This window comes from Styela clava, chromosome 7 (assembly GCF_964204865.1).
Source record: "Styela clava chromosome 7, kaStyClav1.hap1.2, whole genome shotgun sequence".
NCBI lineage: Eukaryota > Metazoa > Chordata > Ascidiacea > Stolidobranchia > Styelidae > Styela > Styela clava.
Genome location: NC_135256.1, coordinates 9,552,030 through 9,579,622, shown reverse-complemented (window position 1 = coordinate 9,579,622; position 27,593 = coordinate 9,552,030). Strand labels below are relative to the sequence as shown.

General features: G+C 36.5%; 3 protein-coding genes across 3 annotated transcripts; 1 reads left to right on the top strand and 2 right to left on the bottom strand.

Annotated features, from left to right (window-relative positions):
• Positions 1-6,063: 6,063 nt before the first annotated feature.
• On the top strand, positions 6,064-12,744 carry LOC120329101 (uncharacterized). Its single transcript, XM_039395727.2, has 2 exons — positions 6,064-9,660; positions 10,190-12,744. Exons 1-2 carry the CDS (start codon positions 9,575-9,577, stop codon positions 10,467-10,469), a joined length of 366 nt encoding a protein of 121 aa, XP_039251661.2. The 5' UTR covers positions 6,064-9,574; the 3' UTR covers positions 10,470-12,744.
• Positions 12,745-14,313: 1,569 nt separating this feature from the next.
• On the bottom strand, positions 14,314-21,915 carry LOC120329040 (uncharacterized). Its single transcript, XM_039395650.2, has 8 exons — positions 21,783-21,915; positions 18,140-18,227; positions 17,747-17,860; positions 17,239-17,346; positions 17,039-17,153; positions 16,328-16,535; positions 15,616-15,754; positions 14,314-15,417 (listed from the first exon to the last, which is right to left on the bottom strand). Exons 1-8 carry the CDS (start codon positions 21,786-21,788, stop codon positions 14,396-14,398), a joined length of 1,800 nt encoding a protein of 599 aa, XP_039251584.2. The 5' UTR covers positions 21,789-21,915; the 3' UTR covers positions 14,314-14,395.
• Positions 21,916-25,128: 3,213 nt separating this feature from the next.
• Positions 25,129-27,228, bottom strand: LOC120329054 (uncharacterized). Its single transcript, XM_039395667.2, has 3 exons — positions 26,608-27,228; positions 26,075-26,365; positions 25,129-25,454 (listed from the first exon to the last, which is right to left on the bottom strand). Exons 1-3 carry the CDS (start codon positions 27,156-27,158, stop codon positions 25,169-25,171), a joined length of 1,128 nt encoding a protein of 375 aa, XP_039251601.1. The 5' UTR covers positions 27,159-27,228; the 3' UTR covers positions 25,129-25,168.
• Between the last annotated feature and the right edge of the window lie 365 nt (positions 27,229-27,593).

The following is a 27,593-nucleotide window of genomic DNA, read 5'->3' as shown; positions in this document are numbered from 1 at the left end:
CGAGATATTGAAACTTATGCATCAATATTTCGATGGTAAACTTCCCATAGCATTCACTGAATTTTTTACGAAGCAGAGTACTATCCATTCCCATTCCACTAGATCAGCTTCGTCAGGTTCATTCCACGTCCCACTCGTCAAGCAGAACACAGAAGTCAATCAAATATATGGGTGTAAAGCTCTGGAATGTTTTACCTAATGCCATTAGATCACTATTGTATGGTATGTTTAAAAAAAATTTGAAAAATAAATACATTAGTAACTATCTCTCTTCCTGTAACCATTGAAGTACCGTACCGGTACTCGACAGTGTCGCCTACCAAATTGCTCGCTGTCAAGCAAGTCGGGCAAACAACAATAAGTTCAAGGAGTCTAATTCTAGAATACCCGCCGCATTAAATCTGGTAACTCCTAATGACTCAGTGAAAGTATGTTTACTGTTATTTACAAATACTATGACCGTTTTTTTTTCTCGTCATATTTTATCCCCCTTATTGCAAGTTTTATACACGTATAATAGGATACCGTACCGGTATTGTTTGCAATATATTATTCGCTGTAACTTAATCAGAGTGGTAATTTTCACTCTTTTCATTTGTATATAAGTTTTCAAAATTGTACTTGTTAGAAATATTTTGTGCAATTTGCATTCTCTCTTAAGTTTTTCTTGTTGTCCTCTCATTTTCTCTCGTGATAGTTATACATTTATTTTGTTAAATAATCTGCACAGTAGCCTCAATTATGTATACTGCCGCAACTACTGGTATTCAGTAGTTGTGTCTTATTTAGTTACTTTTTTATACTAACCTGCATCAGCTAGGTGTCGCTGCTTGAAGACCTTTATAGGTCCCTCGCGACTCCAGTCACACAATTAACATGATCAGTATATTTCATTTATTGTAACAGTTTTCTATATGCTTGTTTTTTGTGTTGACAAATAAAAGATTGATTGATGGTTTACGCTTGAAGCCCTCGAAATGTAAACTTTTCCGTCGAAGCACCTCTTATCTTGGTTATCTTATTTCATCTGAAGGTGTCTGTTGCGACCCTGGAAATGTTGCGGCTATCAAAGAATGGAAAACGCCTAATTCTGTCAGCGATATTCGCAGTTTTCTAGGCACAGCGAACTACTACCGGAAGTTTGTTCAAGATTATTCAACAATTGCTGGACCTCTTATTCGATTGACCAGGAAGAATATTCCCTTTGTATGGAGTACTAAATGTCAAGAGGCTTTTGAAACTCTGAAACACTGTCTGACATCAGCCCCAATTCTTAGCTTTCCTAGAACAATCGGCAAATTTGTATTGGATACTGATGCTAGTGGTTTTGGAATTGGTGCAGTTTTATCTCAAGTGCAGGACGAGCATGAACGTGTACTTTCTTATGCCAGTAAGACTATGTCCAAGTCTCAACGTAGATACTGTGCAACACACCGGGAACTATTAGCTGTGGTGTGGGCTGTTCGTCACTTCAGTCATTTTCTTCTCGGAAGACCGTTCAGAATTCGCACAGATCATGCTGCTTTCAAATGGTTGATCATTCGTAAACCTCAAGGAATGTTAGCAAGATGGATATTAACACTTGGCGCTTATGACTTTAGGATTGAACACAGACCTGGCGTGAAACATGGCAATGCTGATGGATTGTCACGCCAAGTTCGCAAAAGCAAACGAGAAGATTGTTCTGATTGTGGTACCAATGGTGATGTGGCTGTGAGCAATGTTATTGTAAGTGCAATATCGAAACAGCCCGGTCAATCATCGTCAGACGGTTCTGATTGTAATTGGCTAGATACCTACACAGATGAGCAAATTAAATCTTGGCAAAGTGAAGATCCAGATATTTCTGCTGTTTTGAAATGGGAACAACTTTCTGCTCAGAAACCTGATATTCAAGAATACATGCCTGAATCAACAGTGACCAAACGGTTGATCTCACAATGGGATTTGATTTTTGTAGATAATGGACTTCTCTATCGTCGTTGGATTCCTGATTGTAAATCGGAGGAATCGCATATCCAATTGATTGTTCCATCAAATTTGAGGCAGGATTTGTTCCATAAGCTACATTCTTTGCGCACTGCAGGTCATCTTGGTGCTAATCGGACTTTCAAGAGTATAAGGCGCAGATTTTATTGGCCTGGTTTCAAAAGGGACATTCTCAGATGGTGCAAATTTTGCAAGTCTTGTGCTTCAACAAAGATGCTTTACGGAAGAAGGCAAGGAGATCTCAAACAACTTATATCTGGAGCTCCTATGGAAAGGATCGCCATTGATTTTCTTGGACCATTGCCTGTAACTGAAAATGGAAATGAACACATTTTGGTTTTGTCGGACTATTTCTCTAAATGGGTGGAATGTTTTGCTTTACCAAATCAGCGAGCTGACACCACTGCTGATGCATTGGTTACTCAATTCTTCTCGAGATTTGGGGTACCAAGAATTCTCCACTCAGATCAAGGAAGAGACTTTGAATCAAAATTATTTTCAGAAATGTGTCAATTGTACGGGATTCAAAAGACTCGAACAACTCCATATCATCCTCGATGGACAAGTTGAACGTTTTAACAGGACCATACAGCAGATGTTGAAAGCTTTTGTAAATGAGAACCGAAATGATTGGGACGACCATCTTCCATATCTTTGTATGGCATATCGCTCCACTGTACATGATAGTACAGGATATTCACCGAACAAGTTAATGCTTGGACGAGAAATCGAGATGCCTGTTGATGTTATGTTTGGCAAACCAGAGTCATCAACTCATCCTTGTTACACTGAATTTGTCGAATGGTTTTCCTGTGCAACTGAAAAAGCTTTTCTTCATGCTAGGCAACATCTAAATGCTGCTGCAACCAGACAAAAGCGAAATTTTGATCTGGGTGTTAAACCACTTACTTTCCAGAGAGATGAATTGGTGTGGTATTATTATCCACCTAAGCATCGCAAGCTGAGTATTCCTTGGATTGGACCTTATCGAATTGTGGACTGTTTACCTAATCACTTGTATAGGATTCAGAAGAATTCGGGAACACGTTCTCGAATTGTACACGTTGACAAGTTAAGACCTTACCTTCATGAAGATGAAGAAGACAATGACATTGACTTAACTGGATTTGACATTTTACCTGATGTGGAACCTATTATAGAAAATGATGAGCAGATTGCTCATGATATTTTTGATGTATTACCTTTTTCTTCAAGGCCAGACACTGTACCAGAAGAAGTTACAGTTGATGCGAACTCTGATAATGGCCAACGTACTAGGCGAAGGCCTAGATATTTGGATGATTACATTTGATTTGACTGTGATAATGCTTTTATCATGCTTTTAACAATTTATTGTTTTGATTTTAGATAGACATTTCATTTGAGTGTACAGTTCTTTACAATTTCTTCACATTTTTATGGATTTTCAATTTTGAAGATGGAAAGTTTCTTTGTAATTTCCCATCTGAAAAAGGGGGGAGTAATGAGACGACCACGTCTATAACCCTGTTTTATTCTGTTCGCCCATATTTATTCTTACCACTTGAGTCACTAGTGAGCAGCTGTGTAACATTCTCTTTCTGCTGGTTTGTCAGACCAATGACATTAAACAACATGATGCGCAACTCCGGCATTTTTGGCCGAAGATCGTATCTGATAGCACGCTCCAATGCACATACTTGACGAGACGAAAACGAGCGGATGTGTGCTGCTTTCAAGGCATAGCACAAATGGTGTTCGTGCCTGCTTTGACAGTTGTTGTCGATTTTAATGATATTTTGGAAAGTTGAGGTAAAAGGAAATTGGAAAAGGGTAAGGTAAATACTATTGTTGTATATCACACCCGGGCATCGCACTGTTAAGTACATGTGGGAAAGCCAGCTTTTGTCAAATACTACGAAGTTATTAATTCAGTACGGTACGTAGTTGCCCATTTGCCGAAATTGCATATTTACTCATTGCTGTAACATACTATTGCTCATTCACTTTTATTTGCGTATTGAATCAAAGGGTTAACAAGTTCACCTAACATTCACTCATACCGGACGATATTGTATAGTCTGATCTCTCAAGTATTTGGAGCCACGAATGCTTGTAATTTTCTGACTAAACCCTTTTATTAGTTGGTTTATATACCAAATTCAGTAAAACATTTTTTACATAAAACATGAGATATTGGATTCATTAGCTTTTCCATTCTAAATCATATAGACTGCTTTATTTATTCTTAACGAAAATTAATAAATCTCCTCTCTTTCTCCAGATGTGAAAGTTGTGGACAAACCTGTCTAAGCATTGTGAGACTCCTGCAGCACAAGAAGCAATAGCAAAAATAGTAAGTATATCAATCAAGAAATTAAGCCGACATAAAGCAAAACTTTCAACTATTCGTCTAACCTCAATTTCCTATTATTTATTCACAGGACAACTGTAGCAGAGGGGAGATATCAAAAGTCTGGAGACATATCATTGACAGTGTGATTCCAAGAAATATAATTAGAGTACTCCATAAATGTTTGCAATAGAAGCACAACCTATGAAGTCATGCAAAGACATTTGACCCTCCGGCAGAGTTGTGTATGGCCCCCATATCCTGCAGGGCTTGAGGAAAATAACTAAAAATTCCAAAGCGTAAGATTCCATAAGCGGTCTTATTTGTAAAATGGCACAAAACACGCCAGACATACTTAAAACAGCTTTGGAAAATGAGGATTACGGGTCACTCACTACACCTGTGTTATATTTGGTTCATCAACTTTTGGTAGTACTATAGAGAAAATTCAGGAAAGGGTATAATCATGATTCACGATAAAATACAAACCTTTTAAAGTAAAATTGATCATTCACACAGAAAACAATTTACTGAAAGTAGTTTTGGAAAATTAATTTTTTTTGTTCACATTTTGACCCAATTAAGAATACACATCAAGCTAGCAAAAGAATACTTGAATAAAACACTTGAGTGAATAAATTAAACGCAAGTACATGAAGAAGGTGGCATTTTTGAAGAAAATGGGAGTTGCAATATTTCTGCATTTCACAAAATTCTGAAGCAAAGAAGAATTCTGTTTAATTTGTCATATTTCCATCAGTACAATGGAAAAACACAATAAGCTCAGCAGTCAATATGACAAATTCGAAGAGCAACTTCGAACAGAAAATTTCCATGTGTTTGTATATTAATATAATTATACAACGACTTAGTTACTAAAAATCAATATCAATAATAATTCAAGCAATCCTATGCCACGCAATGTGGCGCGAAATGTCTTGTCGAAAAAATCCGTCATTTGTTTTTTTACTGATCTATACATGAAATGATAAAAATAACTTTTTTTGCATTACTGGAATTATTTAAACATTCGCAAAGATCCAGATTAACCCATGATCATGTGACCTCGTGAGTTAGAGTGGGTACTATAAAATCATTTCAGCCTGACCTTAGTATGCTGGTGACACATAAAAGATGCCAAACGTCAGGACAAATGTAATTAAAAAAACAATGGGTTTATACTGTAGTATTTTTGTCAATTTTAGGTCCATATATTTAGATTAAGTGTATGTAATATTCTTTCCTTATCCAAAGCTTGTTTAAAAATAATTTTGATGGTTGTACATAGAATTTTATGATTTTTTGTAAAAAATACAGTAACTTGCAATAATAGTGGAATGCAAATATTAATATGTAATTGCATTTGAAATTAAAGAAAATAATAAAACTTAATCCAACTGTTTAGTTGCATCACAATATATGTCACAAACTGAAACTATCTTTCAACTATACATTATCAAAAACTGTTTGCGGCCCATTTTACAATTTTCAAAATGCAATGCGGCTCTCGAAAACCCATGAGTTTGACATCACTGATCTAGACGATTCAAGCATTGCTTTGGGAAATAATATCACTTCAAATAAATTGAAAAAAAACTCGCTATATTGAATACAAAATCGTTGCTATCATAAAGGTAAACCAATTCAGCCACTCGGAATATATTGGCCTTCACGAAGCAATAGGGGCAAAATTGAGAGTTCATGAGCTCTGAACTTTTGTTCTTTGCTTTGTCTTGAACTTTTCATACTCCACAGCCCCTATTAATTTTTTTTTAATTTTAATTACCATGTGATGGTCATATATATCTTTAACTTGTATTTCCCTGTCATGGTATATTATCTCAATGTGTCAAACTTTTAATTAGTGTGCATATTTTGCTTCCAGATGACATGAATGTATTGTCTTGTTTATTACCTCAACTTGGAGTATTGACAAGAAAAAGGTGCTAGTAAATTACGTAAAAAAATTTTTAACGTTTTGTTATAATCAGAATTCACAATTAATAGAAATTATAAACAGCCAACAATCAATGAGAATTATATGCGAAATCCCTCAGAATAAATTTGTCTTCTAAAATCGGAGGAAGGCAAAACATATAGGTAGTTCCCATTCACACAAGTCTTTCAAGAGGACTTGCTCGAGCCAAACTAAATGAGCATCGTCAGTTGATCGGTAAGGCTGAAAGTTGATTTTAGCCCTGCAACCTCCTGCATCGAAGATAATATTAATTAGTGAGCTATGAGCTAAATTTAGACACAAACCTATCTACGGGGCATTATGTACCAGAAATGTTACCTACGATTAACTGAATATGTAATATGTCTAATAAATTCACCTACTAAAGCAAGTTCGATAGGTGCAAACTTTGTGTTATGGAATTGTACCACAGCACCGTAAAAAGAAGTACAAACAGTTTTGCTGTTTTGTATGACACCCTCTTTAAATGAAATTTCAATGTTTAAGCGCAAACATTAAAATTACTAACTTTGAACTTATTATCTGCAAAATATTCCACACAAATCTTTACGCTATCGCGTTTGTAATCTTCTCTGATAAAAAAAACGTCTATGATGTACAGAATTACTCTTCACAGCTTGTCTGCAATTCCAGCTTTCCAAGTGAGCAAAACTTCTTAGATATAAGGATTATTTTCTTTCGTTACAGGCGCAAATAGGAAGGTACTACACGTAAAGAAAACGCCGAGTAGCAAAAGCGAGCGGAAAACGGTCGCGAAAGGCGACGAGAAATATGTGCATTGGAGCGTATCATGAAATACAATCTTTCGCCTGTAGCCTTATGGAGTGACGTCAGAGTTGCCTATCATGTTGTTTAATGTCATTGGTCAGACTGCCGGCAGTGTAGATATTTCCTCTGTGTATTAGGTTATTATTAGTGTTTTAATGCCGTAAATCTATGTAATTCTTGTTGTAAAATGATATTAGTAGTACAGGTTTACTATTTCTCCAGTTTGGCATAGCTCTGTTCACTAGTTAGACCGTAACTAGTCTATCTTCGCAGTTTATTTCCTGTGTGATTTCCGTATTTCTATGCGTATTTCAATGTCTATTACGTGTTTGTCGATAAGATAGGATTTGTGTTGTATCTTTAGTGTCATACTAGTTATTCTTGTATATCTAGGTATGTTTTACCCGGTTTTTAGTATCCCATTATAAGTAAATAGTTCATGACTGTGACGTCATAGACCAATTCCGTATCTTGTGTTTCGTATGTATCGTACGGTATTTGTACTGTGTTTTTCATGTTTTTATTTGTTTATTGTATTTCTTATTGGAGTATTTGGTTGTATTAAGTTCTCACAGGTGTATAATTAATCTAGTTAGTTAACTTAGTTACTCTGCTGTATTTGGAACCGCAAGAAGATTACTTTGTGATCGACATCTATAGCAATTACAACGTCCAAGAAGCTGGCAGAAAGAACCTGAGTGGTGATATCAATTTTGGTACGCCACACTTGTTTGCAGCATGTGTAGATCTCGCGATGAAGTTAGCAGCATCACATAGATTATAGAATGTCACATCCAGCCGAAATAGATACTGTTTGATGTGGTGTAAGTAGTTCGACAACTGTTTGTTTTACCACGCATTCGCCATTGCTGCTGGTGGTATTTTTACCTCCTGCTGCTTGACATCAAAATATCTTGAGAAGCACCAGAACCACATTTTGTGCTATGCTGTATTGCAACTCCGTAACCACTTTGATTAACCCATTTCCTTTAATCAACTGTATAGCCTTTTGCACTCTGCGCAGCAAAGAAATGATGCTAAAACACTTTCAATATTCCCCATTGAAAAGCCTGTGGACATCGCTTGAAGAGGAATATTCTGAGATCAGTGACAAAGCCACCAACTTACTGCTGATTATTTGTACAACCTAATGTTAGAAAAGCTTTTTCTCGTCAAGACCAAACAGGGAAATCGTGTGATAATCAACGCTCTACATTGCCTTGCGGAAACTACTTTAGAACCGCATTTAGCGCGTATGATATCAAAAAACTGCTGTTCAATCATCTGCTTTCGTATTGTATACTTTTGTCGTCATTAAATTTGTTGTTTGAAATGTTTTGTGTATTTGACATTATGGGTTAATTTTGCAGATCCATCGGTCCGCAAACTAAACTAAAAGGTTTAAAACCACTGTTCTAGAGCGACTGTCGTTACAGAATAGGGAGCAGCTTATAGAATGCGATTGTAGATTTAGTTGTTGATTATATTATGTAATGTGTTTTGTTTTTTGACATATTGGGTTGATCTGACCTCAAAATTAATTTTGAAATTTTACCGGTTCGCAAACTACTCTTCTATAGCGCTTGTCAGTTTACAGAATAGGTAGTAGCCTAGTAAATCATGCGATTGTAGATTTAGTTGTTGATTAGTTTATCCTATTTCAGACTAGTCTTGACTCAAGTCGTATATTATAAAATGATTTGTTGAGTGTGAACTTAGCTTTGTAGAAGAGTCTAATTTGCCGTCTCGATATACTGCCCAATGTTTCATTCGTATTCTAGCATAGCCTACTTATGACTGTTCTTTGAGTCCTTGCCAAAAGCAGTCAATTTATCACATACGCTAACTATAGGCCACAATCACTAGTTATTGGACACAAAATGGAACTATGGATCGTTTTGCCCTTTTGTATTATTGTTCTTGCTGTCATTAACTACTGGGCAATTTGCTTTAAAATTTTCAGTGTTAAAAGATTGTATTCGTTGGAAAGCCATTAGCCTATTTATTTATTACAAATGTTTCTGTAATTACTCTATTACAATTAAGCTGTGAATAACTTTTGAACTATTCAGGAAATATGACAATTGTCGATTTTATTTAGTCTCTTTAGTCTAACCAGAGTCATTATTATATAACTAGTCTGGAAGCTCTCGCTTATTTGCATGACACCGAGTTGTTAACAGCGACATCTGGTGTTAGCGTGGGTTTTACACCCCTGTCGTCTGCTGGACAGTCGAATCATGCAGGTGATGTGTGATTGTTTTCAGGACATGTTTACGCATTTCAAGTTGCGCGAAGTTGACAAGATATAGAAAACTGAAATAAAAAGGCAAACTATTATTATTAAACATAAATATGGACTGTATATGCAGAAAAGATAGTCTAGACTGGTATCTCGGGTGCTGGTAACATTCGTTTTTCAGTTACAGAGGTAATTATGGTTCCAAGCAAGCATCGATGGTCTGGATCATACTACTGCATCCCTGGGTGCACAAGTTCATCTGGGAATGGTGACCATCTGTATCATGTCCCGGATGGTAAGAAGAGGAAATTTGGAATGCCTTCTAAAGAATGGACACAGAAGTTTCATCAGGTTTGTTTGGTATCGGCAATTTTACCGTTTTTTATTTTGGCTATTCAAAGCAAGGGCAAAGTTTATGCTTTGATTTCAGAAATAGGGTGTAGGCTACTGCTGTATGTGAAGTAATGAGTTTTCACGGTGTATTTTGTACCTTATTGTATTCTAGTGTTAGCCATTTATTAACTCACTTATGACTTCGACATATTAATTGCTAAGTAATTTTCTATTGTATCCAGGTTGTGCTTAAATATCGCTACTCTCCTAACTTTAAAAGCAAAGTTGAGAATGGGAAAGCTAGAATTTGTTCCGATCATTTCATAGATGAAGATATTCAAAGGACCAATAAAAAAAACTTGGATTAAGTTTGAACCATTACCCACAAAATGTTTGCCAAGAAAATCACATGAAGTACCTCCCTGCCCACCAGGAAGAATTGTTCTCAAATATTCATCTATAAATGACTGTTCAGCTTCATCATCTCAATCTGCAATTATTAACTACAATATAATTCACCTCTAATTCAAAATAATATTTTTTTCAGGTATAGCCATACAAATCGTGGTTTTGCTGCTTTGGAGGGGTTTATTCTAAATTCAAACAAGTGGTTTGATTGCATGAACTCAGGATTCCAGAATAAAAATGCTGAACCATCTCGCCAACCTTTTTACAACATCTATGATAAAAGATTAGAATGGCTTGAAAAAGATTTTCTAAAATACCTGGATGATTGGGAAGAAAAGGCATACGCATACAGTCGTCCATTAGTGGGAGAAGTTGATCGCCAGAAAATGCTGCTCAGTGATGCCACTAGAAATGCTTGAAAATGGCATCTGTTTCTTTGGCTGCGAGTGTTCATATTGTTTTGGACAGTGGTGAGAGCTATGTTTTACCACGGCGCACAAACCAAGACCCTTTAGAGAGCAGCGTTTCCCAACCTTTTTTGGTCGCGGACTATTTTCTCACAGGGGGAAAACCTTTGCGGACTCAAGGTGCGTTTATTGCAACCGTAGTCTGTGTGAAGAAGCAATAAAATCAAACACAACAAAATTTTAACGAATTTCAAAATCGGAAATTCGCCGCAATTACGCGTTCGTTAAAAGAGCCGAATATTTTATTGTATGATGGCCTTTTTTGTCGCACAATAGTCAATTCATGACAACCACAAGTATTTAAAATGTCTTTCAATTTTAACTTAATTGTGTTCATGGTAACTCGACGTTGCGTCGACTTACGACAAGATGAAAGCATTACTTCTTAAAAATGGCACGGCAGTCTGCGAACATTATAATGGGAGAATATATTGATTGCCCGATTATATTTAGTTTGGATACATATTTTTTGCGATCTTGCGAATTTGGTATTGTCGTTAGAAAAATCCTACTATCTGCTATAAATTTCATCGGAAATCCGCAAGTGAGTTGTGAAATCCGATCGTTTGATTAGGCGACCTGTCGCGTCACCTGTTACCAAATTTTTGAATAGTAAATTGCTATAGGACCAGCCCTATTCAATAACACGTAATTATTGATTTGATTATTATTATGTGAATAAACTTGCTTTTTATGTTTCTTTTAAATTCTACGTAAATCGTAACTTGGCTGATAGTAAAGTTTCGCAAAAAGGTTTGCGGCCCGCAGTGAGTTTCTGGCTCGTTGCGGACCGGTGTCTCCAAAATGTCGTGTTCCACGTATTCCACTTGTAACACGTGTCCCACTTGTACCATGTGTACCTCGTGTCCCACTTGTACAACGTGTACCAGGTGTCCCACTTGTACCACTGTTCCAGGTGTCCGAAGTGTCCCACATGTACCAGGTGTCCGAAGTGTCCCACTGTACCACGTGTCCTACTTGTACCTCGTGTTCCACTTGTACAACGTGTATCAGGTCTCCCACTTGTCCCACGTGTACCAGGTGTCCGAAGTGTCCCACTTGTATCCCTGTACCACATGTACAACTTGTACCACTGTCCCACGTGTACCGGTGTCCGAAGTGTCCCACTCGTACCACGTGTCCCACTTGTATCACTGTACAACTTGTACCACGTGTCCCCCTTGTACCACGTGTCGCACTTGTACCAAGTGTCCCACTTGTACCACGTGTCGCACTCGTACCACGTGTCCCACTTGTATCACTGTACAAACTGGAACCACGTGTCCCCCTTGTACCACGTGTCGCACTTGTACCAAGTTTCCCACTTGTACCACGTGTCCCACTTGACACGTGGTACAAGTGGGACACGACATTTTGAAGACCCCCCGTTGCAGACTCATTTAAACGCTCCGCGGACTTGGGTTGGGAAACACTGCTTTAGAGGCATATTTTGGTCACCAACGCGAGCGAGGTTTTCGTACTGGAAACCCCATCTTAAGTCAAATCCCATCTTAAACCCAATCTCAAACTCCAGATCAATAGATGTTGTAAAATGAAATAGTATTGTTTTTGTTATTGATGTTGCAATCAAAAATGGTTGATAAATTTCTAGAAGCTGACTTCTTTCTGCTTAAATACATGCATTTGGATTTATATACAAATAGTAGTCCATTTTTTTTAATTTGTTTCTAATTTTAGTGGCTGGCTCGCCTCTGCTTTAAATAATAGTTAATGTATCCAAAATTATATTTTTATATGAATATTAATTGATGCTTTATTTGTCAAAAATGCCTTCTATTTGAGAGGCTGAATTCAAATTGAAAAGCTTCCCCTATCCCTCGTATAATTTTATTCCAATAGTTGTTTTAAAATTAGCTATCAATTATTGGTCTGTGCATTTGTCATTTTTCTCTACCAGGTATGTGTGATTATTCATATTTGAATCAAAACTCCTGTTCAGCTAATGGCTAATTTTTATTATAGTGTAATCAAGAGATTTTTTGGAAAAACAAGTTCATATGATTTGGGTCTATTTTTTCTTTTCGAAACGTTGTTCTGCAGTTCAGTCTTGTTCTAATAAATCTTCTCACAAGAATGGTCAAAATACTGGATTCACTGGGGCTGAAGGGGTTCATGTCAATATTTCCGATAATACGCCGTTCATCTATCACACTTTTGCATACTTGAGACCGGAATTTGCGTTCCACAGAGATTAGGAAGAGAACAAATGTTTCGGATAGTGATATGAGACTACCTCTATTGCGCGCTTCAAAACAATTGGGAAGATCACGCCCTGAATCTTGGTTTTGGCACCAGGGAGCACATTCTCTACCTAGACGCTCTATGCCCCATTTTAGCAATCCTCCAGCTAGGTACTCGGTATTTTTTGTCGGCTCCGGTTATTGACGTTTGCATGAATGACTCAGTTACTTGGGTTACTTGAAACGCTTCTTTTATAATTCGGTGCTGCAGTTTTGATTATGCGTTTTAGGTCCAAATGAGAGATTTCAGAATTGTTCAAATATGGCTTTTGCAATTTTTCAATGTATTTAGATGTCATTTTACTTCTGGATTTCTCCCTAGAAATTTCCATCAAATCCGCCATAACTTCCGTCCATAGTGGTGATTCCTGATTTAATGTGATGTTCAAATCATTCATGCAATCTTCAGTGTCTTCTTGCAATCAACACTTCCGTAGTCGATTTCTACTACAGATATGCCCCATTTTTCTTCTATCTTTTCATCAAGCTGTAAAATATATAAAATCGGGTTTAAAACAGGGCCTAAGTGCTTGAATAAAGCAAAACAAATGTGATGTAGAAATACTGACCAAATTTTTAGCCAAACAAAAACGGTCTCTACTTTCATATATTAAACTACGGTACTATAAACTCCTACTATTCATTCTTTAGGGTCAAAAACTTTTTTAGTAAGCAATTAGTACTATATAACTCACGTCATCAAAAAATTCAAGCATTTCTTCCCCAGATAAATTCATTTCCATTCGAACTTTGAATACGGTTAACAGCGAGCAGCCCAAATTACACAGCAGACGACGGCGTGGTTATGAATTACCCACGCCAACACTAGTTATATATTGGCTGTGGTCTAACGTTATAAGAATTTCTGTAGATAAAATGTAAATTTCTGTGACAAAAATTCTTCCTACTGAATATCGATCGAATTTAGGCTGTTTCTCGTCGTCGGAAATTGGTAGACCTAATATAGTTCCTAAAGACGGCGGTTGTACGGTATTATGGAAAGTTAGTTTAATTTCAAGGTCATTTCTAGTAGGATTGATTTGAAGTTGTCTCCTAATTTCCTTGAAGCACTTCCCTATTCACGAAAATTGATTCATAGGCATTTGATACTTTTGCTATTTTTTCCAGACTTAAGAAGAAATGTAGCAGCTACAGTCATAATCCCTTTATTTATACTACGGGAGTGATTTTATAATGATGTGATATTTATTTCCTGAATAAACTACGTTTTTTTTTCACAATTATTTAATTAATCTATTCCCAGCGATAGATCACCACAATCTAATTAGAAAACTTTTTTGTATTCCATATCAATGCCATGTGCCTCAGGCATAGAATGAACTCCTTCAATAATTCTAATAGCCTCTTCAAACAAGCTTCTCAGTGATTTCTTTGCCCAAAATTACGAAAAAAGAGTTTCCCTGTCTGCTTCACGACATACATACAAAAACAATGACAATTGCGACTCGGACCAATTTGCTGTTCAGAAACGTTACGTTATCTTGCGAAAATCTACATGTTATCAGACAATATCATTGTATTCAATTCAATGTATTCGTTATTAATGAAGACGAACATTTAGATAATCGATATAGGGGTTTAAACTATTCCAATATTCTAACACCACCAGCTAGCATTGCAAAGCCTTGTTTCTTCGCTGGCTCCTTTGCAGATAGATCCTTCAGGCAAGCACTCTCGTGATCTTTCTTGTCTTGCACAATCGCGGTTCGGACAACGAGACCATTCGCTCCATCTACCCCATCCAGCACATTCATTGTAACATGATTCCGTATCTTTTTCGACAATTTTGTTATGCTTCACGAGTGGTCCAACATGTCTTCTGTATTTGTATCGGTAGCCTTTACCTCCGCAACTAACAGAGCAGTGGCTCCAGGAACTCCATTTTGTGACGTATGTCGCTGGTCCTGAGTAGGCATTGCGAATATCGCTTCGACTTATATAACATTCGTTTATATCGCAACATCCATCAAAGCTACCCTTCAGGCGAGGAAATCGTGGAAGATTTAGTGGCTTGTATGGGCAGTACTTGTTGTAGTGCATTGGAGGAAGTTTATCTGGTGGACATGGTCTAAAATTCCAGGGTCTGAAGATATGACCACATGCCTCGGATTTACCCCTTCTCGGCAATGGGGGCATTGATAAGCTTTTGGCCCCGCCTCTATTAGGTACTGGGAAGGGAAACGCATTGTCAACTGGTTTGGAGATTTTCGGCGGAGGTGGCGGTCGAGCACCAAATTTAACATCCTTGTTGTATTTCCATTGCACTGAATCAATATTATGAGGGCCAAGGACGCCACTCAAAACTAGATCCCAATATAGCCAGTGGTCTTTTGCGGACATTGTGTTGCCGATTGCAAACATGTAATGATAATATTTCATGGTGATAGAAGAATCTACCGAACATCCGGCCGACAAACAACTGTGATAGCTTTTCACTGCAGTGTATGGATTCGATGGGTTGAAATGTTGACATTTGGGTCGACCGAAAGGTATCTCGTATTTGTTAAAGTCATACTTTTGCTGAACTTCGATGGTGAGCGACTTAGGATTCAGTGGATACAGACACTCACCTTTCATCCAACATGCCCCGATGTATCCACATTCTTTAGGCAAAATACCTGGAAATAGTCAATCAAATCGTTTAAGGTTTTGACCAATTTTTGTAGCTCATGAATCAGTTATTTTAAAATCATGTCAGACGATTTCGTACTTTGATAAATGTAGAATTTACATGTTCGTCATCACGGGGATAACATAGATACATACATTGTGTATTATAATATAGATAAGACTAGAAAGAGTAAATAACATCTTACCTCTCCAACCAGCCAATTTGGGCTTGACATGGAACGCTTCCAACAGTGGAATGAGTTTACATCCTGGGGGACCTTCCATTATTTCATCGTGGAAAGTATTCAAAAAGCAGTTGGTGAAGTATGGATTCCAAAAACCGTACTGAAAAAGTACATGCAAGTTATATGGAATATTTTCACATGTACACTCGGCGACAGTGTTCTTTCTAATGTGTGCGCGTGTGTGCGCGCACACAGCTTTCAAGGGCTGCGCACACGCATAGATTTACTGCGCACAGACGTATTTCGATGTAATGTAACAATGTTCTCGGTTGGCAGATTGAAAAAGTTTGTTGTTGGCCCACCCATTACCCAGTTAGAACGCCAAAATTTCTTTATTGGTTTTTGCACAAATATTAGTCATTTCCAAAAAAGTGCGCACAAACCAAAATTTCTGCGCACACATACTACAAAAATTAGAGGGAACATTGCTCGGCGATAATAATAAAGTGAAATATATTGAAGAAAGTTGGACGGGGAATACTCACTATTGTTCACCCACCCCCCAGCTACTTGGGTAGATTGGTTCACACCTAGTTCGGGCCTGATTGAAATTACTAAAAAATATTATTGTGCAAAACTTCTATATTTAGTACTAAACTTCTAATAACACAAACTATTCTATCAATTTAATGGAATGCTGAAATGGTGATTAATAAAATCAATAGCAATTTACCATATATATTACGTTCTCAGCCTCTCTTGGGAGGATTTTCGTTCTGATAGCCAATTGACAAACCGGTACTCCAGGTAGCACAGAAGGTCCGAATGCATCACGGTATTCGTAAAGTTCTCGATCGAAGTAGCATCCCGGCTGTTCACCACACGATCGTAGATCTCGGTCGTATTTACTTTGGGAGTGTCGATCTTTGGAGCATGGTATTCTATGTAAAAGTAAATATTTTCACGTCTTTATTCACGAATGGTCTTCAATTCATCGTGATTCTTTCCTACAAATCATTCTGTATCAACTTATAATAGATTGCAAGTATACAATTTCACACTCATCATATCATGAACATGTAACACATGTACGTGACAAACACAATATATAGATATGCTTGTTAACATTTTATGAGTTGTTCCAGACGATGCGCTGTTGTATACAAACTGGCACTTTGACATAAATTTAATATAAGATTCTTATTATTTCTGTTTTGACGTTAACTCGACAATTTGTAGCACTTTTAACGGGGTGATAGGCTCAAGATGAACAAGGATATTGGGCTTGAACGCAAACTTCCTCATTTGCGTTGACAACAAGATTGGAAACACAATTTCTAACTTGCGTTTACAACAAATCAGGCCAATAACTAATAAACAAATGATTGTTTTTCGAATGATAACAGATATAAGTTGGATAACTATTTTATGCATTATTCCTTACCTCAGACAGTACGGTATGTTCATTGGTGGCTCAATGACGAACGGCTCGTTTCTTCTCGGGTGACACATTTCTGGAAACGGCATTGGTGGGGGGCAGTGTGGGAAAATCGGAGGGCCTGAGTGTAAAATATTAGCAGCGTTAGTTAAAGTAAAAGTGTCATGTCTTTTTTAACTACCGAATAATAAAATGTAGGAATTCACCTATAGGTAACAATCTAGCTTTGTCCTTGTTTGGCGGATTGAATGGGTTGTCTTTAAATTTCATAGATGGTGTTTTTTCCTTTGATGCGCTTCCTTCTGTCTTAAACTCTATTAGATAGATGCAACGTATTAATCATATGCATATATTGAATATGAACGATAGTTTTTTCATCACGTGTTAAGCAATCGAAGATATAGTCAAAATGGTAATTTATTTACAGAAAAATTCATTACAGAAATATGGATTTAAATAGCACATACACGATGAAGTAAAACAAAACAAAGAACTTGCACAAATTAAAGTCTTCCGTGAACATTTTCATAAACATTGGAATAGTTTCAAGTATATTATAGTTGTTCAAAGTTAGTCAAAAGCTACAATAAATATTTTTAGAATGTTTATTCATGGATAACAATAATGATTTGCAATGCGTTTATATTTCCTAAAAAAAACAAGCATGCTACATCATACTGAAAAACTAGGAAGAAGGATAAAAATGGATTTTACCCGAAAACTTCAATGCGCGACATTCTTTTCCTGACCAACAGCAGTGTTCCAATTTTTTACATGATTTCTCGTCGTCAAATGCCATCCATTCTCCGCCTCCAATGTTTGTACATGCTAAAAAATATGGGAACAAAAATTCAGAGTAGCATATTTTTTCAAAATATTATCATCATCACACACGCATTTTTGAAGCATTTTCTATGCATCGATTGGTTATTTTAAATGCTCATGCGGACTGAAGTAACGGAAAGTTTGAAAGTTCGCTGAGAGTACTGTCATTCTCTTTTTTGAGAGATCTCACTTTATAAAATATATCAGGCAGGTAATGTAATAAAGAGCTTTAGTTATAAATAAGGTTGCTAGAATATATTTCTATGAATAGATATAACTTACGGTCTGTGCTGCACTTCGCCGCAATGGCTAACAGCTGCTGCGTGGAAAGAAAAACACTAAGAATAAGAAGTCTATTCATGACGTGTTTCTGAAATAAACACAAAATGGAAAAGAAATTAAAAAACGTCGATCAAATAAGTTTTATCCGAAGAAAATGACAGCAAATAACTTTTAAGCCTACACGAACTTGATACGGTACAAACAATCGTGCTGAATGATGTTGGTCGAAGAAACGTGTAGTAATGACCAAATTGGGAGATACTATCGTGAAGTCGAAAATACTAGGAGTGCAATTGCAAGTATCTATTTTGTCAGTTTTTTATTTTTTGACACCGAGATCTTTTTCCTTGTAATGTTTGATAGCATCAAACTTGCTGCAGATGCAACAGGACTAGAAAACAGCACAAAACTACCGGAAAGGGGCCTGCAACTAAGTTAGACATAGTCGAACATGGGCTGATAAAATATTACGCTTGGGAATTTGCTTTACGAATGGCAACTTGCTTTCAGTCCCGACTAAATGAAAACCGTGACTATTTTTTTCTAAGTCTATATTGCACAGATCTGACTATGCGGTGAACGGCCAAACTCGAGAGCCGTATATGATCCACCTTGCACCGAATTCATATGCATTACGTATTACGTATTTACACTGCTATTGGAAAATAGTACTTCAGTTTCATCAGAATAGTTAACTCATTGAGATTGTACAAATCCTACTGCTTCTCTGTTGTAGCCATCGAAGTCTTAAATGTTCAAGTGAAAGGCGGCACCCTATGCCGGAGGCCAGGACAAGCTACTATTTAGACATAAACATACGTTTTTCTTAATTGAAGTAGGTCGAAACTTCTTAATACCTGGTCTTCGATTCTGACAATTTAAAAAAAAATTATTTGTTCAAATTTTCAACCGCAATTATATATTATTTATTTTAATAGCTAGGACGAAACCTAATATTAAAAATCTGATCAAAATGCGTCAACAACATACATATAGTTCTGTATCAGAATTAATTCCTCATGATATCACATAAAACAAAGCAACCCCTAAAGATCATTCAAATAAGACTAGTCTGCTTGTGTATATAAAATAAGTAAGAGGAAGGGAATTGAAATTTTGGACTTCAAAATGGAACAGTTAACCCATATGCACTTTAATACATTATGCACTTTAATATATTATGGTTTCCCAATTTAAAGTTAAATAAGCAATCATTTATCTGCTTTCATATATTTGTCTGACATTACCGACTATTTATTAAATTTAAATTTGATCGGAATGTTTTACAGCAGAGGTTTCCAGCCATTTATAGTTTGTGGTCCCCTTTCGAAAGCGTTTAGCTTTTGTGTGCTCCTCTTGCGGGCCAGGGGCTCCCGGTTGGGAATCACTGTTTTACAGTATATTCACATGCACGATTCCCACTCGTATTTTTCGTCCTATTGTATTTTTGAGACTGTGTTAAACTAAACCGTATTTTCGAAAAGTAATTTTGTCTCTTTGAAAATCTCGTTTTTGTGATCTTCTTATGAGAACATTTGTCGTGAGAAGCGGAATGTAAAATTTACTCATTGGATACGCCAGTGGACATAACGATCGTTTCAATATTATGGTGTTGTGCTCGTTTATTGACACGTTCTTAAAATTGACACGTTCTTTTCTCTTTGAATACTGGACCAATTGCTTTGAAATTTTTAGTAGTTAAAGATTGAATTTGTTTCTAGAAGGCTTTTACTTTTATTAATTTCCTGTGAGCTTTATTTGATTCGTTTTCATTTTGAGCTATGACGTCATCAGAATTCGACACCACGTGGCGATTCCGCAAACACATATTGGTCACGTGATCAGCGAACAGGTTCCGTGGTCAAGCCTGCTGGTAAGTCACCGTACCGGTATCATGGTGAATTTCAGCGTAACGTGTCCATATATTTGAGCATAGCTCTCTTGTTATTCTTATTATCGAAATTCTGCGGAATGACAATAATTTTAAATTACCTAAAAACATTTAGCCGAAATGTTTAATTTTGACCGCGAAACCCTAAAGGCATAATTAAACTTTCTTCTTGGATAATATGTTTTGAAATAGTGTGAAGGTTTCAATCAAATTATCCTTGAAAAAAAATTTCACTTTTCATTATTTTATCTGAATTAAATTTTCAATGTTCAAAACTTATATATATTATTCAGTGATTATATAACAGACACAACAAAGTATTACCATTGTTAGAAAGGATATTACATCACGTTTAAGTGAAATTGTCTTCATCAAAACAAATTAAACGCAGTTTCGATTACGTTCTCAAATAAAACAAAATAGTGTCAAGAATAATAATTATGTCCACAACGCAGGTGTCGTCGTTTCTTAAATCATTGCAATTATTATTTCGAGGTTTTTGTAAATGTATAATTTATTTTCAATGATCAAGGTATCAGTATAATTACCACCTAAAAAATCAGTGCAGTACTATTAAGAAATATTTGACTTGTCATGAAGCTAAATTTTAATTTGTCTATATCTAGAGAGAAATAAAGAAAGCTGACAGCACGAAAAACATCAACAAATTAACGGGCAGGCAATTGAAATTAAATTATAAAATTAAAATTGGTGGAAAATAGTTGACCAGAATGAAGTTTTCATTTTTATCAGACTGAAAAATATTGCTGTAACAGACATTTATTTTTCTGCCATTGATATTCCAACAATTAATTATAAGCTTTATCATTGTCTTTCCCGTGGATCGTCCGGAATGGCATAGCTGTTTTTTTTTATTTCTATGTGATGATTCTCATTAAGCTTAAAAGCGATGCAGCTGCGTATAAAATTGAGTACTTCCGAAGTATGTGAATTAAGATGGCGGATACCGGAACGTAGTATGTGTACCGGGTTAGGGCTAGGCCATAATTTTATTCCAATTTTCCTTATTTTAGTTATATTATGAGTTCGGGGACTAGCCAAGTGACTCCCGTAGTATTTGTATCTTAAATTATGACCTAATCCTAACCTGGTACACATACCACGTTCCGGTGTCCGCCATCTTGGTTCACATACTACGGAAATACCTAAAAATTTACCATTGGTGTATTTCAAACCGACATGAGAAAATACTGAATCGAAACTTTTGTCAGCTATAAAATACCATTCATGTGTCGTTACCTGAAACAAAAAGACCTTTGAAAAGTGACTGTTGTCCCTCAATTCTGTAAAATGCTTTCATTTCATACCGTAAACTTATTTTATGTGTATCTTGAGATGCGCATCGTTTATCAATAAAATTTGGAATTTACAGCAAGATTAAATTCACAATATAACTCATGCATACGCTAAAATTTAAAATATTCTGTAAAATTTGTTTGGTAGTTTCAGTTAATCACTTTTGAAACTTTTTGTTTCGAAACTGTTTAATCGAACGTACCGGTTGGTACTTTGCACTTCAGGAACTTCAAACAAGTTTACAGTGCTTTTTCGGGAAGTCACGAAACTCAAATAGGATGAAGACTTAATACTTTAGTATTTATTTTAAGGTCATAATGTTGTGTAAACATTATGATATCGGTTTACAACAAGTTCAGTGAGCAAAGTATAAAATCGTGCGCCTTTTACGAGACATGGAAGTTCATGTTTCCACACAAAAATTTACTGACTTACTTGCATTTTCAGGTAGATGAAGAATTCATTTGTATCTAAGTAGTTGCGTCAAGTTCATCCGTTCCCACTGTTTTTAATTTTTATCCGTGAATTAAGATTAAGTAAAATATCTTCAGGCTGTGCGAATGAATCAGTAGGATAGGTTTCGATAGCTATCCAAAGCAAGGTCGTCGGTACCAGTTATTCATGTATATACAATGCGCCATGTGGATAGATTTGACGTGGCTGCATCTCCATATTATTAAACATAAACTTAAGCAATAACTTTTTAAAGGCCGTGTTTTTTGAACTATAGCCAGCGGTAAATCGGATTATTGCCGTCGGGGATTCAGTAGCGTATCTATTTCATCAAACAAATGTTGCGCTATATTTTCCAACGATCTCTTTACAGTTTTCGCTGAAGCCAGAGGTAGAGTAGACGAAACCAACTACTATCCAACGACCATTGCCAAATGAGGCACCCAATTTTAAGTACACACAAATGTATATGATATTTATTTCAAACACACAAATTCAAAAAATCCTCCTTTTTCTAGAATAATTTATCCATTAAAAATTTCAAACAATTATTTCTGTATAATATAAAATTTCGATTTTGGCGGTGTTTCACTAACTATATTTTTAAATTTTATATTTTTACTCATACTTATGATGTGATAATAACGTGCAATTAAAAACTTAGAGATTCCATGGGGCCAATTACCACAAAGACTAACATGAAAGCACAAAACTCATTTTTGACCTGGAAATTGATAGCACTTTGATTCCTGCCTGTCTACACTTATGTCTACATTTAAATCAGTCGCAAATTTCAATGACGAGCAAATGACATTTTCAAGTCGTCTTCATTTTACACTCCGTGAACCCTTCCGTAATGGTTTTCGAACCCACAGACTAGAGTCTTGTAATTATAGACACATTTTCTATTGAAAATTAAAAAATAATAAAAATTATTACAATACGTATTACATATAACAATATGTATTGTTATGTCCAGTTTAATACTCATGTCTGAAAATAATTTTCAAATTGTAAATCTCTGCACGCTCACATCGGACATTACAGCGAATACCTCCACCGACGTGTTCGATTATTCAGCTGTGATCCGGAGTGAGACAAAGCTGTGACAAAGTGTTTTCAAGTAAAAACATTTTATCAATTATTGAAACGAAATTAGAACTTGGATATGACACCACAAACTTTTAACGCCAACGTACTTATGTAAAATCAACAAATTTAACCTCTAATACATTCAACAGATTTATCACCCAAAAAGGTAAAACTATTTTCATTCGGGTAGCGCTCATTATTGTGTATATTACAATTCTAAAGAGGGTTCGCGTGGACAAAGTTGTTCCGAGTCAACCATGACAAGTCAAATTCTTATCGGTATTTTTCTTCATGTTGTTACCGTATGAAAAAATCGCCCTTCTCATTAACTACTGGGTCCATTGCTTTGACATTTTGAGTGGTTGAAGATTGTATTTTTCGCTAAAAGTCTATTTTTTTCATTTATTTCAAAACTATATTTGGGCTCTATGCGATTCGTTTTTCACTTCAAAATTTTGAGGATATCGGTACTGTAAAAGGTATAAGGTAGATAAGTGGTTCCCAACCGCCGGTGCGCGAGAAATTTCGTTGTTTTCGTGCCGTCTCAATTGCTTCACCGAAGACGAGGTTGCGTTGGTTTATTACGCAATTTCTCTTCCGCCGTCATATTGTGACGTCTTTCGCGACATCATGGCGGCGTCTTTCGCGACATTTTGGCGCCTAGTAATCACACTTTTCGCTTTTTCGGCTCCGATTCATCGCGAATGCGCTCCATCAAATCTCGCAAAGTAAAGAAACCTAAAAATCGGCACGCGTGCTTTTTCTGTTCTGCATGCTTTTCCTGATTAATATGACCACCCATATAAAACGTTAAGCATATTTCTTTGTTTAACCCAGTAAACAGTCAAGAACAGTACGATATTCCAGTAAGATATGAACTTGTTGCTACCCTGCAGGTGGTTACGAGAATCGTCAAAAAGCGTGGGCCGCAGAGATATTTTCCAGTATTTTGAGCCTGGTGCCAAGTTAGAAGTTACCGACGACTTTGTCATTGTAATGTAAATTCATTTCGTTTGAGGCGTCGATCAACTGCAGAGGGTTTATTATGATGAACCCGATGAAAAAGAAAAAGCTTGATTAAAATTGTGATTCTACTTTATAGCCTTGATTTAAAAAAGATCTGTTGCGATTTGATATCTCCTGATAACGAATACTCATCGCTAAGTAATCGAGCAATCAAACTGTTGTCCGTATTTTCAACCAGTTACTGCGCTATGCGAAAAAACATTTTCATCACTAGCTTTAATTAAAACGAAGCAAAGAAATCGGCTGCACGGCGCTGCAGAGCTACGTGTTGCAGAACCTTTTTTAAGGCCTCGTTTGCAATTCTATATGGGAAACGAAACAGCAGCAAAATTTTCACTACAGTTAATTGTGTTTGTACATGCTTTGGCATATACATGTTTTTTTTAAAATGAGACGTTTTATGCGTGCATTTCTTACGCATAATGGGTGCCCAGCACTGCATTTCATCACGCAAATATATATGGTATCATTTTATGTTTCACCCATTTCAATTTTTGGCCGTCACATTATTTGATAGTTTTCTTCGTGTGAAATTTTTCAGTGTGCCTTTTTTGTCTAGAAGCATATTAAGTGTCCGACATTGCATTTATTACGCATATATATGGTATTCTTTTCTGTTCCGATAATTTCAATTTTTTGCCGACCCGCAAGTACATTTAATTTAATTTTACCGGTCCGCCAGGGTAGAAAGGTTGGGAACCACTGAGGTAGATTACTGCTTCGCCTTGGTCTTCGTGTCCATATATTTGAGCATCGTTCTCTTGTTTGTTTAATATTTTAAAGAATTCATAGAAAGTCGTACGTACAACTTACGCTCTGGCCTTTGTACATTTTAAATACTTTATAATGTGTTAATAAATACGCACTACGGGATTACTGAACAAGTGAAGAATACTAGTAAAACTACAGCGATCACAAAGTAAAATTTCTGTAATTCCTAAACAAAACAAAAATTCATTGTTGTCTCAAATAATGTACAAAAGTTTAAATAGCTCAATATAGAAAAAAAATTGTTCTACAAATAAATGTAATATTATGCTACCATTTTTGTTTGCTACTCGCTTGCTGGTTTTAATACACATAATACAGAACAAAAAGAACGGACTAATCCACAACTAACGCCGTACTGCGCAGAGCGACCTTATGAACAAAATGCGAATTTCATATAATTTACTTTTACAGCATTTATAACTCATATAAAACTACTTCGTATTTGTGTAATTTATTCTTTATTTAACTTTTCATAATTATTAACGTAACCATTCATCATTAACTGACGTCATCATTCTCCAAGAAATGCTTTTTACGGGCATGTCGCCAGATGAAGATCGTGTCATCCGTTTTGTTGCAAAAGTAACAACACCTCCAAACATATACAACGCAAGCGCGTAATGCAGCAATATTGTTGACAAGTAGAGTGTATCTTTAACTACTTCTCCGATGATCAATATTTTACGCAGAGCTATGAATCCACCCACAATTCGAATTCCGGCAAAGCTGAGAAAGTGTGCTGTTCTAATACGTCCTTCTCTTCCGCTGAAAAACATATTTTTGTAAAAAGCGACAATGTGAAAACGATTTTGATACGCAACAGCTGTATGGTTAAATCGCTTGTGATATTCGCGGTGGCGTAAGTTATTTCATAAGTAAAGACGATTAAGATTTAGTGGCAAGCACTGATTCTGTTAAGATCGGAGATTTCATATTTTGAATTTTGGCCAATGCCATTTTTTCAGGTTTTTCAATCATTACCATTGGGTGATAAAAATGTTTCGAGGCAAATTTAAAGGTATGGAAAGAATATCTTTATACTTAATTCAATGTACCCCCGAGGTTTGTGAACTCCTGATCCACGTATCAATGGCTGCTTATAAAAACGCTTATTCCGGAGACATGATGTGAACCACCAGTCCTGAACTAATAGGGAGTAAATTAAAAGCATTGATACTAAAAGATTTCTGATGTTGCAGGGAACCATGGACGTAACCTCCGGTCGTGTTGTCATATTTACAAACAGTTTAAATAAACAAGGCAGCGTAAAAAAAGAATTAAACAGAATGAGGTGCGTGCGGATATCGTATCGGATAAATCTTTTTTTTTAATTAAAATTCAAGTATATACAGTATAATCTTTACGTAACGACAAGACGGGTTTACCTGGCTTGTGTTGTTCCCGAAACCACCGGCCCAGTTGAACCCCCTCTCTCGCGCAACCATGCGGCGGCACCAAGTGAAGCAGCCCTTTCGTAATTTGTTTTGTGATCTCCCAATGTAGGCGTCCACGTGTTTGCTTGAAATCCAACATTTCTAGACGGTGACATCCGTAGCAAGGCAAGCAGGTAATAGAAAATATTTGGACTTTCGTGTACTAGCAGTTGTGCAGTCATCACCCAGCTTAGTACAGATGTTTTCGCCAGCAAATGGTGAGATAACACTCGTCTTTGAGTACTACAAAATGAAATACATACCAGCTTTATGTAATAACCGCCTAAACTTTGACGCATGCATGACTTCTTGTTTGTGTTGTAAATTTTGGGCTAGACTTGTCGTTGCTACAGCTATTTAGGAATTTGTAAACCAAGAGATATAATGGTGTCAACAATACGACCGCGTTATTTTATGTTAAGGCATAAATGTCAAATACAAGTCATGACCAAATCAAACGATTGTGATTCACAAAGCTAACAAACCTCGATGGACTTTTCCATGTCATGCTTAAATCCATGAGGTCCATAACTGAGTTCCGCCAGCCATGCATTTCTCGCGAAACAGTTCTTAAATTCAAGAAGATTCCTACTGCGCAAAACACATTATGTAATATGTGCAGAGCGACAGTTTTCTTTGTGTATCTTGGTTTTTCGTTCATATCGGATGAGCGACCACTGCCAGTAAAATCCGCAAGATTCCAATATAAGGCGTAGATATGAAAGCTTAGTGACTGAAGTTGCAGCACAGAGTTTGATTCTACGTCAAATTGATGAGAACCCAACAGCATCGCACTCCACAGTGGAACAACCATTGAATGAGTAAATGTAAGCAACGTACGTACTACATCTCTCATCCGCTTCTTGCACGGTTTCACAACTCGCGATCCTGGTTTCTGGCAACATCCACTAACATGAGCAGTCACGCTGATATGGCTTAGACAAAACATGAAAAAATAATGCAATATTGGCCAAGCAAACAAACAGAATAATGTTTGAGTCGAACTGCGATGCCATAAGCACATCAGCAAAATCATATTTTTGATGGTCGAAACAACTAACCTACAAAAAACAAGACCTCGACTGGGTAACTTTAATTCTGAAATGAAATAATACGACAAAAAGATAGTGTATTGTGACGACACAATATCAAAAATGTATGATTTTCAGGCATACCCGCTATTTTATAGTAACGATATAGTTTAGCAGTTAGGCGTTCCAGATGCAGATGTGTTGATACCTTGGCCTGAAGCATAAAATATGCGAAATCGTCGAAAGTCTAAAATCTGTGGTATAATACCGAATCGGACTATTTTACTCTCCTAGTCGTTACCTTATTATATCACAATGTAATTGAACACAATACACATATATATGTCCAATGTTGGGATTGAACTCCTGGCACCGCTTTCAGTCAAGCCCGGATTTTGCTATGGAGTCGAAACAGGAGTTGTGTTTTCAAACTACCTGGT